Source organism: Podarcis pityusensis (assembly GCF_964106645.2).
Source record: "Podarcis pityusensis genome assembly, chromosome: 4".
NCBI classification, from domain to species: domain Eukaryota; kingdom Metazoa; phylum Chordata; class Lepidosauria; order Squamata; family Lacertidae; genus Podarcis; species Podarcis pityusensis.
Window position 1 is genome coordinate 49,385,308 of NC_138027.1, and position 14,336 is coordinate 49,399,643.

Consider the following 14,336-nt stretch of genomic DNA (forward strand, 5'->3'; position numbering starts at 1 on the left):
GCTTTTCAGCTGATCTTTAAGCCGCTTAACAGCTGATGCTAAGCCGCTTATCAGCTGATCTTTAAGCCGCTTAACAGCTGATACTAAGCCGCTTATCAGCTAATACTGTAGCGCTAAGCGCTAAACCTCTAATGGGCTTGCTTCGCAAGACGAAAAAATCCGCAAGACGAAGAGACTCGCGGAACGGATTCTTTTCGTCTTGCGAGGCACCACTGTAGTTGATAAAAGGTCCATCTGGCTGTGGGCATGTTTTTCTTTTTCCAGTAGCAATGCCAAGTCAATGAGCATTCCCACCCTTTTTGTGCACATGATCTGACAGGGCAAGAAAGAGACAGGAAAAGTCATTTCCCCCTCAATGTCTGAATTCTTTGCTAACAACATTCTGTTTAGTCTAAATTTTGTTCTGTGTTTTTTGTCTCCTCCACCTTAACACAGTTTCTCAATGGTTGGTTTAAAAGGCGATCCTTACTGTGTTTATCTGTATATTAAATCATAGATTACTATGATGTAAATGAACTTCAGATAGCTTTGCACTTACATGCTCCCCACTTGCTTGTCCTTCCACAGCTGTGAAGAGGAGTTTGAAAGCTTTTGCTTCTGTCCCCCCCCCCCTCACTACAACTTGTTGTGATTAATATTTGAAACAACCCACCTTGATCAGTTTGCCTGTTCAGATAGCACAAGAGGTGGTTAAGTAAAAATGGAAGTGAAAGTTTATTAATTCCAGCTTGTAATCATGCTGTAAGAGGAGATGGCATGAAGAGCATGCATACCCAAAACTCACGGTGGTGCACCAATGTCACAATAAATTTTGGTTCGTATGATGTCGGAATGCAGCTTGATATTGAGTTTGGAGTCCATATTGAAAAAGCTTGAGAAACATTTGTTAGATTAGGAATGACTGCAGTTGTTATGCTACCTCATACGCTCAGTAAGATTCCCCAAACAGAGACATAATATTCTAGATTTAGAGAAACCTTGTTGAATATTCAGGGAAGCTGCTCCAAAATTAGCTATTTGAATTTGCTTGTGGGCAACTTTACAATTTCCACAGAATATTCCATTTTAAAAACATTGGGCTGGATTCAGACTTTCCTCCTAATGGTGGATGGGGAAGTTGATGTTTGCTGATTCCACATCTTCCTGCAGACCCAATTGCCACTTCCCACATTCTCCCAGAGGGTTAGAAACCCTCCAGAACAGTATGGAAGGTGGCACACAGAGCTGCATGGAGATGGGAGCAACACTGGAAGAAAAGCTAAGAATAAGAAGGCATCAGGCTGTTAATCCCTTTGGTAAGCCAAAAAGGGAGTGGGGAGAAGAAGTTGAGGGAGAGTGATAGTGTAAAATATACACCTTTATTGAGAAGATCTAATGATCACATTCAAGGCCCCAGAATAAGGATCCTGACAAGATTTGGCCTTAAATCCCAAGGTCCTCCTTGTCTTGTTGGATAGAAGAATTGCAGAAGCCTGTTGGATGCGCTTGATTCCAAAAAATCACGAACAGTCAAAGCTCATTAGCAAATAGAACTTTTACTAATGATTTCTGGCTTAGTTGCAAAAATAAAACAAAAACCAACTTCAAGAATAAATATAAAGAAACTCAGAGGATGTGAAGAGAAGAAAAGAAAGTGAAGGTAAGAATGAGCAAGCAGTTCACTGAGCTCAGATATATCTTTCTGGCTCACTTTCTGGCCTTGACAGAGAACACACAGAGAACAGAGTAACCCATGACATCTGCTGCTGTCTCAGCAGAAATGAACAGTTACAGACACACTAGAATAAACCAGTATTTTCCAGTACTGGGCAGTTGCTGCCTTCAAAGACTGCCATGAGAGATCCCACAGAGAGCAAAGATTTCTCTGAAGTGAAAAGGCTACTTAGGTCTCTGAAGATCATAGGAACCCATAAAAAATGTATTCAGTGGCTGGAAGGAGACTTACAGAAGGTGAAGCTTGGAGCCAACACATAATATGTTTAGGAAACAAGGCAGCATCACTTTCAGAAGATGACAAACATGTATTTGCTACATGTATTAGCACTGAAGCGACAGGAAATTCTTTTTCATCGATTTAGAGAGTTGGGATCTGCTGAGGTGTGTTTACTTTCTAAGAAATCTCACCATCTGTATAAATGAAAAAGAGTCTTGTGGCACCTTAAAAACAAGCAGATTTGTTATGACATATGCTTATGCTCCACTAAATCTGTTAGTCTTTAAGGTGCCACAGGACTGTTGTTTTTACTGCAACAAACTAATACAATTGTCCCATTATAATTTGTCTGCCTAAGTTAATTACTGCATAGATTCTGCCCAATTCAATTGTGAAAATGTTTACATACATACATAAAAAATAAATCTTAAGAAACTGGTCTTAAAATGCATGATGTTTATTGAATACACACTGTAATCTTAAAATTTATTCTTTGAAGACTTCTTCCTCCGCATAGAAGTTTAACAGTATGCAAAAGGCTTAAACTGACTGTTTGCAGAGCAAAGTACTATTTTAATAGTTTTTTGAAAGAGTTGCTTTCAAGGGTTCCATAGGGGAATGGCTGTAGCTCAGAAACAGACCACCTTCTTTGCATGCAGAAGGTCTCAGGTTCGATCCCTAACGTTTCCAAGCAAGACTGGGATGTGTATAGCAGCTGTAATTCTGAAGAATCTCTGCCAGTCACTGAAGATATACTGAGTTAGATGTATCAAAAGTTGTACTTGTTTTAAGACAGCTTCCTATGTTTCTAAATTAGTAAGAAGTTATGAGAAAATAGAGCTTGCTCCTTGTGGAGCCTCACTCAGCATGCATGTTCCTGAGTGCTGTTATGTGCATGTAGCTTGTTTTATTTTTAGTTTCCTTTTATTATTGTACTAAGCTGCCCGGAAAATTTGGTTCTAGGGTACAATATTAATACTAAAATAAATAATAAATAATAATTCTTCTGTGAGAGGGTGATGCATATGAATAGGGATCATGAGCAGGACCAGCATTCATAGATTAGAGGATGCAAAAGGAACTGAAACATGCATAATAGGGTTCTACTATTTAGGGTAGAAACGGATTATTTTGTGCTAAAGAAAGCACTTTTGATCTAGTGGATGTGTCTGCTAAAGGAAAAGGAAGATGGACATTTTTGTCTCTTTACCTATCTTCCTTGCATCCCCCCATGCCATTGTTCCAAGAGTGGGGGGATGTTACAACTCTAAGGAGTTTTCAAGGAAGCATGGAAACTGGAGGAGGGGGAGGAATGGTTAAAAAAAAAAACCAACCTTCCCCTCTTCTTCCATTAGTATGGGCATCTGTTGAATCAAAAGGGGAAGCAGGGTTATTGGCTTGTTTTGTTCTTGTTCTTGTATTGATTATGCATTTTGTGTTTTATCCTGTGTTTTAATGCTGTGAACCACCCAGATTATATTTATTTATTTACCAGATTTATATCTCATCTTTCCTGACAGTTCAGTGATAAGATACAAAAGCACAGCTATAAAACCAGATACAAAAACCAGATGAAATGTCTGCCTTAAAATGTTTGAAATGCTAAACACAAGCATCCGTGGCAGATAAACATATTCAAAACAGTTGCAAGGTAAAACAATCCAATAAAACCAGTTATTCAAAGGGATTAGCAAATTAGAAGGTCAGAGGTGAAAGATTCCCCCCCCCCAAAAAAAAGTTATTTTACATTGAGCCAAAAAGCTAGCTGCTTGGGAGTAAAAGGTGAACATTGCATAAATAAGCCACACAGTTTGCTCCCACCCCTCTGGAGTAGGGAAGTACACTAAATTTTGAAAACCTTTGGCCATCTGTTTAACAAGCAGGTTTATGCCTGGCCATCATAGCTCCCTAGGCACATATGCTGAATCAGGTAAATTTCCATATCTAATTTTGGATACAACTCTGAACATACACTAGGGTTGGATCTAAGAAATCATTAATTGAATTACCTGCTGGATGTGACAAGTGATATATTATCCAGTATTCTCCTAACAGTTTCTGAGGCATTAAACATAATGGAAATATTCAAATGTATGGAGACAGTTTCCAGCCAAGGGTTTGCTGCTCTGCATAATTTCTGTATTGATTTTATGCAAAGCCACTTCTCATCATTGTAATAATGGCCTAAGAGGGTTTTTCCCTCCTCTGAAAGGAATGGGGAGAATGACTTATTTTATATTCAGCGGTATTGAACACTTTCCTTGTAGCTTCTTTAACCCTCCTTCATTAGAAAACCTGACTGGACCATTCCAGCACTGGGGTCAAATGTGCCTGAATTTGGGGACATTGTTTATAGTAATAAATTAGGGGGACTGCTGTAGATCTAGTTCTGTGTAAATTCTGGAATGAACAGGGGCCCCAGGTGGATTGCAATTCTGTTTTCATTCCATTTCTATCTAGAAGGCTGTTTCCAGAAGGTGGTGCTATGGGACTGCTGTTCAGCCCATTATGCTATGTAGCCCCACAGTGTTCCATCTTTTTCCATATGCATCTCAACATCTACCTGAGGCTACTGAGTGACATCACCCACAAGTCTGATGTTTGGTTTCATCAGTATGCTTTACACCTGAGTCTGGTGTGGACGTGAACTTATTAAGTCTGTAATAAAGTAGATGGAGATCAGGAAGCTCCAGTTGGTGGGCAATTTGTTGTCCAATGAGTATTTAACTTGTTCTACATGATGTTGCCATTCCCCTCAAGGAGTTCACAATTTGGGGGTGCTTCTTGATTCAGCTTTGTCACTGGAACCATGCTTCCAGAGCTCATAACATATTTTGATGGCACATTAGCTGTGACTCTGCTTGGCTAGAAATAGCGAGCCTCATTCATCCATGTGGTGGCAACCCCCAAATTAGACTCTTGCAGTGTGTTGCATTTGGAGCTACCTTTGTCAGGAAACTGTTAGCTAATTAGTTAGCTACTCATTTGCTAACTAGACCTGAATGGTGGGGTCATACCTTACTGGTGCTGTTGCACTGGCTCCGGGTTCATTTTTGGTCACAAAATGCTGTTGGTTACTTTTAAAGTCCCAAATGGTTTCTGACCTGGGTTTCTGAAGAGATGCTTCTAACACAGCCTGAGGTCCAGAGTTCCTGCTGTCTCACGTAAAGCCGGTGGCAACGGGAATAGGGTCTTGTCAGTTGCTGAGCCTTGTTTATGAGATCCTCTTCTGCAAAGAACTATGTTGTCTTTCTGGAACAAAGACCTTTCTATTTTTCCTGTGTTTCATTCTCTCTCTCCAGAAATGTTTTAATGGCTGCTTTTATCCTGCATTTTGTTTCTTGTTGTATTTTTTTAAACAGCAGCATATATGTGCTTTCATATTGTGTTCTGCATGACTTATATAAGCCACCCAGTGGTATAAATTTATTAAATATAGATTTGGTGCTTTCTTTAATATATATTAAACACTCTAAGTTTCATGTTGCAATATGGCCTTCAAAAAGTATGCATGCAAATTTCTGAGAATTCATAGAGATGTTACATATTGTTTGAAAAGTCTATGCCATTATTTCAGATTAACATCAGCAAAGCAAAACACCTGGGCAGAAAATTTGTCGAAAAATACATACTGTAAAAAAATATCCTGATCCACTTTGTAGGCTGGGATTGCTGAGAGCTGCATAGGTTTGCTAAATACAAGGAACTGTTATTGCAGAAACTACCCACTTTGTGTAGGTGTGCTATCCCAATTAAATGATGAAATGCTCCAATATTTGATTACCAGTTAGCCAGAAAGCCATGATCTGGTTTACAGCGGAAAAGTTTCCACTGCAGTTTTACTTCCTCAACTGCCCCTTCCAGATAGCACAAACACTGTGCTTACACAGTTCTGTTTTGCATTTCTAAGAATTAAGTGGTTGTGTTTTACTGTTCCCCGTTGCACCTTTTACTTCTTAGTATCTCTGCCTGATTCCACCCAAGTAGAATAAAAATAAAATTATTAAACAAATAGGCAGGAAAGCCTTATAGACTTTCAGATACATTTCCTCCTGACACAGTACTATGAAGATGCTAAACTCTTAGAAATGAAAGGTGCTTAGTGGTTCTGTGCCTTGAGAATTATAACTCAAGTTATAATTTATTATGATTCTATCAAATACTATATATGTTCTTGATATGGGCCTAATTTACCAGTAGTATAGCACACACTTCTTCTCATTTGAACTTATTGGCTTCATTTTGAATTACGGGTCGTATCAGATACCATTGACAGCACTGCAATTTAACTGTCATAATAGTGCTTCATGTGTCAAAGTCAAAGTAATTCAATTTGCTGCCAAGCTTGGTGCTTCCAGTAACTGTGTTCTGTCATATAAACTGTTGATTCAGTGATTCCTTGGGCATTATTTTTTGTTTTAATCCTTTTAAAATGAATCTACCTGATTTGGATGGATCTTATCTCATGTCACACGGTTTGCAAACCCATTCATCTTCAACTTTAAAGCCACTATTTTAAAGTCGTATTTTCAACTTTCAATTTGTGGTGGCCATCCAGATGAAGATGGGGAGTCGTGAGCATTCTCATAGAGCCCCCTTCCTTGATTTGGCCCAGCTCCACACTATGGTCCAGTAGTGTGCTATTTCCCTCTGGGCCCAATTCTGACAGTTTCTCTCCAGCCTCTTTATTGATTCTTGCGTGATCAGAAGGGTGAACAGCCTGCAGCAGCAAAGGCAATTAGCTGGGTCAGTGAGTGCCTAATGATGTTGTCCCCTGGCATTGACCTTCTTCTGTAACTTCTTCAATGCATATTCTGTAGCCTCTGCTTACGAATGCCGCATATGGTCACTCTAGCTGAATCCATTTGAGGTATTATGCAGCAGTCACATAGAAATCTGAGCATGTTCCTGTAATCAAGGGAAGGTGAAGTGAAGGCATGATGTGACATGGTGAGATGTTTTAGGTGGCAATTTTTAGGAGTGGTGAAGTAGCCAGTTGTTTGTTTTCAGTGTTTTCTATGAGAATAGCTTAGGAACAATTTTTCCACCCTGAAACTGTATTTCATGAGGAAAAGAGGGGATTTCATCCTGTTTGCTATGTGCCATGTGTAGCTCACACCATGTAGCTATGTGAGAATTAAGTTTAAATCAGATTTTAGGTTGGGTTTTTTTGAAAATAATTTCTAAAAAATAATTTTAATAGCTACTTGCCATTGTGTATTAACACAAGCAATGCTAAAAATGCAGTCAAGCATGTTCACTAAGCCATGATTTGCTTTAACCACGATTTGTTCAACAAACAACTAATCTTCTCACAGATAAGCAAACAAACTATATATTGTTTCTTCAAGTAGCTTGATTTGTTTTCCAGTTGATCTTGCATTGTGCATCTATATAGTGTGTTGAGCATTTGGGATAGGCTTAATTATGTTTAATTTTGACTAATATGTAAAGTTAATTTCTGTAATCAGTGCCCCACTCACACAATGTATTTAAAAGTGCAGTATAAAGCCAAGTATTTTGTTCATGAGAACAAAATAGAAAGGGAAGTGTGCTAATAATATTTCAGAAATTATTACGGAGTACTTCTTTATATATTACACACTGATATAACTGGTCATTGAAATCTCTATAGCATCTTGTATAGTGTTGGGTTGACTGAAGAGAAAGCAAGAACACACTTTTACAATATGTCCTCTCTTTTTTTGCAGATGCTCCAGTCTTTGTTTCAAATCAGACAACATATTATTCCTGGGAAGGAAATCCCATCAATATAAGTTGTGATGTTCTATCTAATCCATCAGCATCTATTCAATGGAGACAAGGAAAACTAGTTTTACCTGTAAGAAACTCAACTCATCTAAAGACACACAGTGCTGGAAGCAAACTGATACTAGAGGTAAGACCTTGAACCTGTGTTAGTAACTTAAATACTGTTTTAAAAAAATCATAATATCTTTGCTTCTACAATTGTGACTAAGATTATTTTCTGATGAGGGATTCTTCACCCTTCCCTTTTACATTCCCTTTTCGGCTGTGGCCTGTTGGAACAATCTCCCACAAGAGATCAGGGCCCTGCGGGATTTGGCATCTTTCTTTTATTAATAATAATAATAATTTGATATGGTTTGTTATTCTATACTTGAATTTGTCAATTTTCCCCTAGTGTTATATATATATATGTGTGTGTGTGTGTGTGTGTGTGTGTGTGTGTAAGCAATCCTATACACATATCCCAAGTAAGCACCAATGAACTCAAAAGGACTTCAGAATAAACAGGCATAGGATTGATCCTCTCCAAATTCAGTTCCAGTGTTATTGTCGCAGAGGACTCAGACAAGATTCAATACAGCCCTCCTTCCTCACCTGTCTTGTGATTACCAGCAAGGTTTATGCAGCTGAGCCTCTAAACTTGGTGAAATTATGCTCTAGAGCAGGGTTTCTTTCCAACATTATTGCCCAGCATGGTACCCTCCAACTCCCATCAGCCCCAACCAGCATGGTCCGTGGTGAGGGATAATAGGAGTTGCAGTCCAACAGCATCCATAGGGCACAACATTGGCTACCTCAAATCAAAAGTAACTTGTACAGTGGACAGAAGGACAACTGGGCCTCCTATTCCTTGCAGTTGCCCTGTGTACATGACAAGTAGGTGAAGGGAGATGGGACAGATCACATTTTAGCAAGTAAGCTATGTGACATCCTTTACAGCTAGACTCTGGGCTTGCTGTTGGCAGTATCAAGTCCCCAGAATGGAGGCTCCTTCTCAAACCTTGTACATTATTGATGTTAATCACAGAATCTTAGTATTGTAGAGCTTAAAAGGGACCCCATGGGACATCTAGTACAACTCCCTGCAATGCAGGAATATCAACTAAACATCCATGACAGATGAACATCCAATGGCAGTGGATATTTATGCTTAACCATTTCCAGTTGCTAGATGGATATGTAATTAGATTCACAATTATTATTATTTTTATTATTTCTTTTTTGGGGGGTAAAAACTAGATAATAATAAATTGCTTAAAGATTATATTGTTTTGTTTTTACATGCAGACTGATACACATTTGTATTTATCTATTTCCCCCCTCCCCTGTTGTGACCCTAAAGTTTGCTCCTACATCTGACAATGATTTTGGACGGTACAACTGCACAGCCACCAATAGAATAGGAACACGATATCAAGAATATATATTAGCTTTAGCTGGTAAGTAAAAATATTTGTTGTTTTTTTATATATTATTTCAACAAACTTTCTGAATGGAGATACTTATCCCAGCTTGTACTGAGTTTAATTTAGGCTATGTGCACTGTTTGAAAGTGTGTGTGCATGCATAAATTTGTGTTTTTTTAAAAAAATATTTTTATATATGCATTTGTTTAAACTATTTTTTTGTATATATATTACATATTGTAAACTGCTTCAGGGTAGCTCACGAGAAGCAATACTTTAATGAAAAATGGATAAATAATGTACTTAAGAATGTATAAGCCTACTTAATGTGTAGAAGTGAAAATCTCAATATAGCTTATGAATAGTGGAAACATATAATTTTTAAACCATAACAACACTGGATCATATAATTGGCCCTAAAATCTGATTGGCGAAGTGTTTCATGAGAGCATACAATGATTAAGCTAGAGACACTTGCCTGAATAAATGAAATTATTAAGCTTTTTGAACAGTGTGTGTGATTTAGAGATAGGCAGAGAGAAGAGAATGAGAGCAAGCCTTACAGGCCTCTGTAGGATGTGAAGAGGAAAAAAAGGGAATATCACTGAAGGCCTTCTTCTTTATAACTTATTTCAAATACTTATTTGTTTATTTTACTACATATATGCCCTGCTCTTTTGGCAATGAGAAAGCAAAATGGTTAGCAACAATAGGCATAATTAAAATTTCTGTTCCCACCCTCAAAAACATCAATATGACAATAACTGCTACTGTCCAGGCTCCCACCCCAAAATATGCAAATAAGGGCTCTTACTTGTAAGAAAGATATATTTATTCAGGCAAATTATGGTAAAGGCTCAGCAGCAGACACAAGAGTTCAGGAGTTCAAGTGCAAGGCAAAAAGCTGAGAACTAGGTGGAAGCAACAGAAATGTCTCAAGAAGTTTCTACTCTCTGCCCACCAAGATGAGGTATGACATATTCACTTGTCTCACAGGAATGTTCAGATTGCAAGTGTGTGCTACGACAGGGTGGGTGGGTCAGCTCTAGTCTCCAGACATGGTATCTGGTTCTAGGTGACATCCCTGTTCCCTGTTTCCAAGCAACAGACGTTGGGGGTGGAAAGGCGAGATTCCCTTTTCCTCTGACAGGTTCCCAGCATTCAGGCTCCCTCTGTTTCTCCTCCTCTTCCTCCTGCATCAGAGCCTGACAACCCAAGCTCAGCATTTCACAGTAAAGTTTTATATACATAGTACAATAATGGTTACACATGGTTAGACCAGAAATTCTCAAACTGTAGTAGTGAGGGCCCTTAACGCTGCAATCCTAAGCATGTTTACTCACCATCAGTAGTTCAGTGGCCTCAGTGGGTATTCAACTTAGCGTGATTAGGATTGCATTGCAAACCACATTGGTTTCTCACAAAAACAGAAGAATAGGGCAAATAGTGCAGGATGAGTGAGATGCACAACCCACTATTGCAGTGGGTTTACATGCCTATAAAGCAATATTCTAGCCTGCTTTTAACATACTGTGACTTATTTTAGCCACATTTTACACCACAGCACATAAAGTTGGAGTCTTCTGGTGTAGACTAGGCATGACTGGAATGATAGTAATTTACACCAGTGAAGAATGTGGATCAAAGACACAAATCTCATTACAAAGCCAGATAGTTGCAAGGTGGTGATTATGTACGTAGCTTTCTCTCTGACTTCATTTGCTCTAATTGTTCTGCAATTCTTAAAGGTTGATTATGCTGGCTAAATGTCACTGTGCCTCCTTCATAAGCAATTAACATTTATTTTATAAGTTTTATGAGAACAGCCCTTAATACATTCTTTAAAAGAGAAGTTTACAAGACAAAGAGTTGGGGGATTTTTGCTGCAGAACATTTTTGTCTAAAGAAATAATGGGTTATGCAGCTCAATAAATTTACTCAAAGCAAAGAAAAACTGTTTGCCAAGCAAATATTTCACAAGCACTGCACCCCCCAGAAATGTATATTTATACCTGTTAATATAACAGTTTTGTGTTAAGGGGAAGGATGGCAGTTTTAAGAATACATTGGCATCTTTCAGCCATGGCATGTGTTTTGTTTAACATTTATTCTGTACTACAGCAATTCTTTGAAAATACATTAAGCCCTGTATTTGAAAAACCCCATTTTGTTAAGGCCACTATAAAGGCCAGTGAAGAAAAAAATCAGCAACCTTATTTCACTTCCCTGATGTATATTGTTAAGGTTTATGATTTAATGAACCAGAATGCTGAAAAAAGTTGCAGGGGGAAATATATATTTGGTACATTATTCCTATCCAGTTCAATTGAATAGCAACATTAAAAAGCAGCATCAAACAAATAAATGACATAGACTCTGGTCACTTCTATGGTCCCTGGAAAGGCAGTTCAATCTCCTTCCAGTGACTGGGCTAAGGAAAGAACCAACTGCTGTTACTTCTCCATTATCAGTTACCTAATGGCTGAGAAAACACAACAGGGTGTGTGTTGAAGAATGTTTTGAATCCTGTTTATCCAACATTCCTCCTCCTTCCCCAAGCTGGCTTAATTATTTTGCACTCCCAATGGGAAGAAAAATCCACGGGGTGGAGAACTACAGAAGGAAGAAGAAAAAGAAGGAGAATAAAGAGAATGCAAAAAGGAGGAGAAAGAGAAGCCTCCCCCCTGTCCTGGTAGCATGAGCCCAGCAGGGCTTTGGGTTGCTCTGTTGGTCATCAAGCTCATCTTGCAATAAAAATGTTTTTATAAGCCATCTAAATACAGAAGAGAAGAAGTCCTTTCCCAGGCACACTTCAATCAGGTCTTAGCCGATAATGGTCCAGACAGCAGGGCGTCTGATTCCGATCTTGAGGCTTTTGTTGTTTCATGTAGGCAAAGCAAGTCGTTACAGTGACTTTGTCCCAGGCTGTTTTGGACTCTAAAGGTTAATTAACAGCAAGTAAAACTGAGTCAGGAGATGAATTACTTGTTTCTTTAACAATGCAGTTTAAGAATATCCTATTGCAATCATCTGTAGCATCTGGTCACATGAGGTGGTGAACTTTACTGCACCCTAATATTTGACGCTTTTATATGTGGCATATATATAATATACCTTTTTCATTCAGATTTGCATATAACCTTTGCATTTAACCTTTTCTTTAAAAACAAAACTGACAAGGCATCGTTGGCTCAGATATAAGCTGGCACTTGACGCAAGAGAAGTCTGATGTGTGCAGATCTTCGTCAGGTTGGAACCACCAACCATGTACAGATCCATTTGAAATGAATTCGTCATCCATCCATATCTAGGATGGTTAGAGTTGGCATGGCATTAGATGGGAAATTGTGCTCCCAGTACATTTCCAAGCACAATTCAATGTGTTGGTGCTGACCTTTAAAGCCCTAAACGGCCTTGGTCCTGTATACCCGAAGGAGCATCTCCACCCCCATCATCCAGCCTGGACACTGAGGTCCAGTGCCGAGGGCCTTCTGGCGGTTTCCTCGCTGCAAGAAGTGAGGTTACAGGGAACCAGGTGGAGGGCCTTCTCGGTAGTGGCGCCTGCCCTGTGGAACACCCTCCCAGCAGATGTCAAGGCAATAAACAACTATTTTACTTTTAAAAGAAAACTGTTCCCTGTTTAGGGAAGTTTTTAATGTCTGATGCTGTATTGTTTTTAACATTCAGTTGGAAGCCACCCAGAATGGCTGGGGAAACCCAGCCAGATGGGCAGGGTATTAATAATAATAATAATAATAATAATGATAATAATAATAATAAATTATTATTATTATTATTATTATTATTATTATTATTATTATTTTGCATTACATGGACAGGAAAATGACAGAGGTAAAGCCACGTGAGCCCAAACTTAACATGCTACCATAAACAAGCTGAAACCATGTAACTCTTTTATTGCTGTTACATTAGCTACAGAATATCATTTAATGTTTCTGCAATGTGGTTTTGACATTTTAAGACACATCAGTACACATTTTATAATATGTTCTTCTCAAGATGCTGAACACAGTATTATGTTTTTATTGATAAGGAATATTATTTCTAGTTACTTATCTCTTACACTTCCCTAGATGTACCATCCAGTCCACATGGAGTAAAAATTATAGAGATCTCACAGACGGTTGCAAAAGTCTCTTTCAATAAACCAGATTCACATGGGGGTGTCCCAATCCATCATTATCAAGTGGATGTCAAAGAAGTCTCTTCGGAAACATGGAAAGTCGTTCTTTCCCATGGAGTTCAGAGTGAGTCTGCAACGGGAAAAACGGGGATATTCATAATATGAATATAAAAGGAAAATAATTGTTAAATGCTCATTTCTGTCCATGGTATTACATGGGAGAGCACATTCTCTAATGGGGAACTAACATGTTTTAGATAATGAACACATATAGTCGTCTTTAAATAGTTGTGGTAATTTTAGTGTGTAATAAAGTTTCAAAATTAAACCACTAAGATTTACTTTGCTGACATCAAGCAAGATGTTCTTCATAGCAGAGTTATTCCAGCCCCTTGAGTATCAGGTTGACTTTTCTCAAGCATTTTCAGATCTATCCTAAGGTATGGTGACTAAAACACATTATTCAACATATAGCCACACTATTTTCAGTTTCTTTCCTAGCAGAATTTTCCTTTCACAACTACCACACACTAGGATGACAGTTTCATTATGACCCCAATATATATTTTCTGGTTAGTCATTGCCAATTCACACCCCATAAGAGTATATGTGATTTTTTTTGGGGGGGGGGTGCCAAACTTAACTCTTGCATACATGAAGTTGCATTACCTGGACAAGAAAATGACAGAGGGAAAGTCAAGTGAACACAAATACAAATGTCCTCTCCAAGTGGATATACATTTTATGGAATTTTATATAAAGAAATATATCAAGCACACTTTAAAATTCATGAGCCAAAAGAAATATTGGCCCAGCTTTCCTATGGCATTTGTTTGTTTTTTATATTAAGTACTCTAGCAGCATAATTCTACACGTGGGAGTTTAATGGGGTTTGTTACTGAGTAATGGGTGCAGGAGTATATTATTAGATTATTAATAAAATTGGTGGTAGTTTTGGGTATGTTTGTGTGTTTAATATATAGTGGCCAAACATATTTAGGTAAGGTCCAGACAATCTGAAGGACTGTATCTCCTTGTATTAGCCTGTCTGTGTTTTGAGATAGCTAAAGACATTGGAAGA

General features: G+C 38.3%; 1 protein-coding gene across 3 annotated transcripts in view; it reads left to right on the plus strand.

Moving 5' to 3' along the window:
- The window catches only part of NCAM2 (neural cell adhesion molecule 2), a 206,076-nt gene that overhangs the window by 136,766 nt on the left and 54,974 nt on the right, over positions 1-14,336 (plus strand). For all 3 annotated transcript variants that reach the window (XM_081003682.1, XM_081003683.1, XM_081003681.1), the window contains exons 10-12: positions 7,645-7,832; positions 9,048-9,144; positions 13,206-13,379. In XM_081003682.1, the coding sequence (XP_080859808.1) occupies positions 7,645-7,832; positions 9,048-9,144; positions 13,206-13,379 (459 nt within the window). The remainder of the gene's footprint in view (positions 1-7,644; positions 7,833-9,047; positions 9,145-13,205; positions 13,380-14,336) is intronic.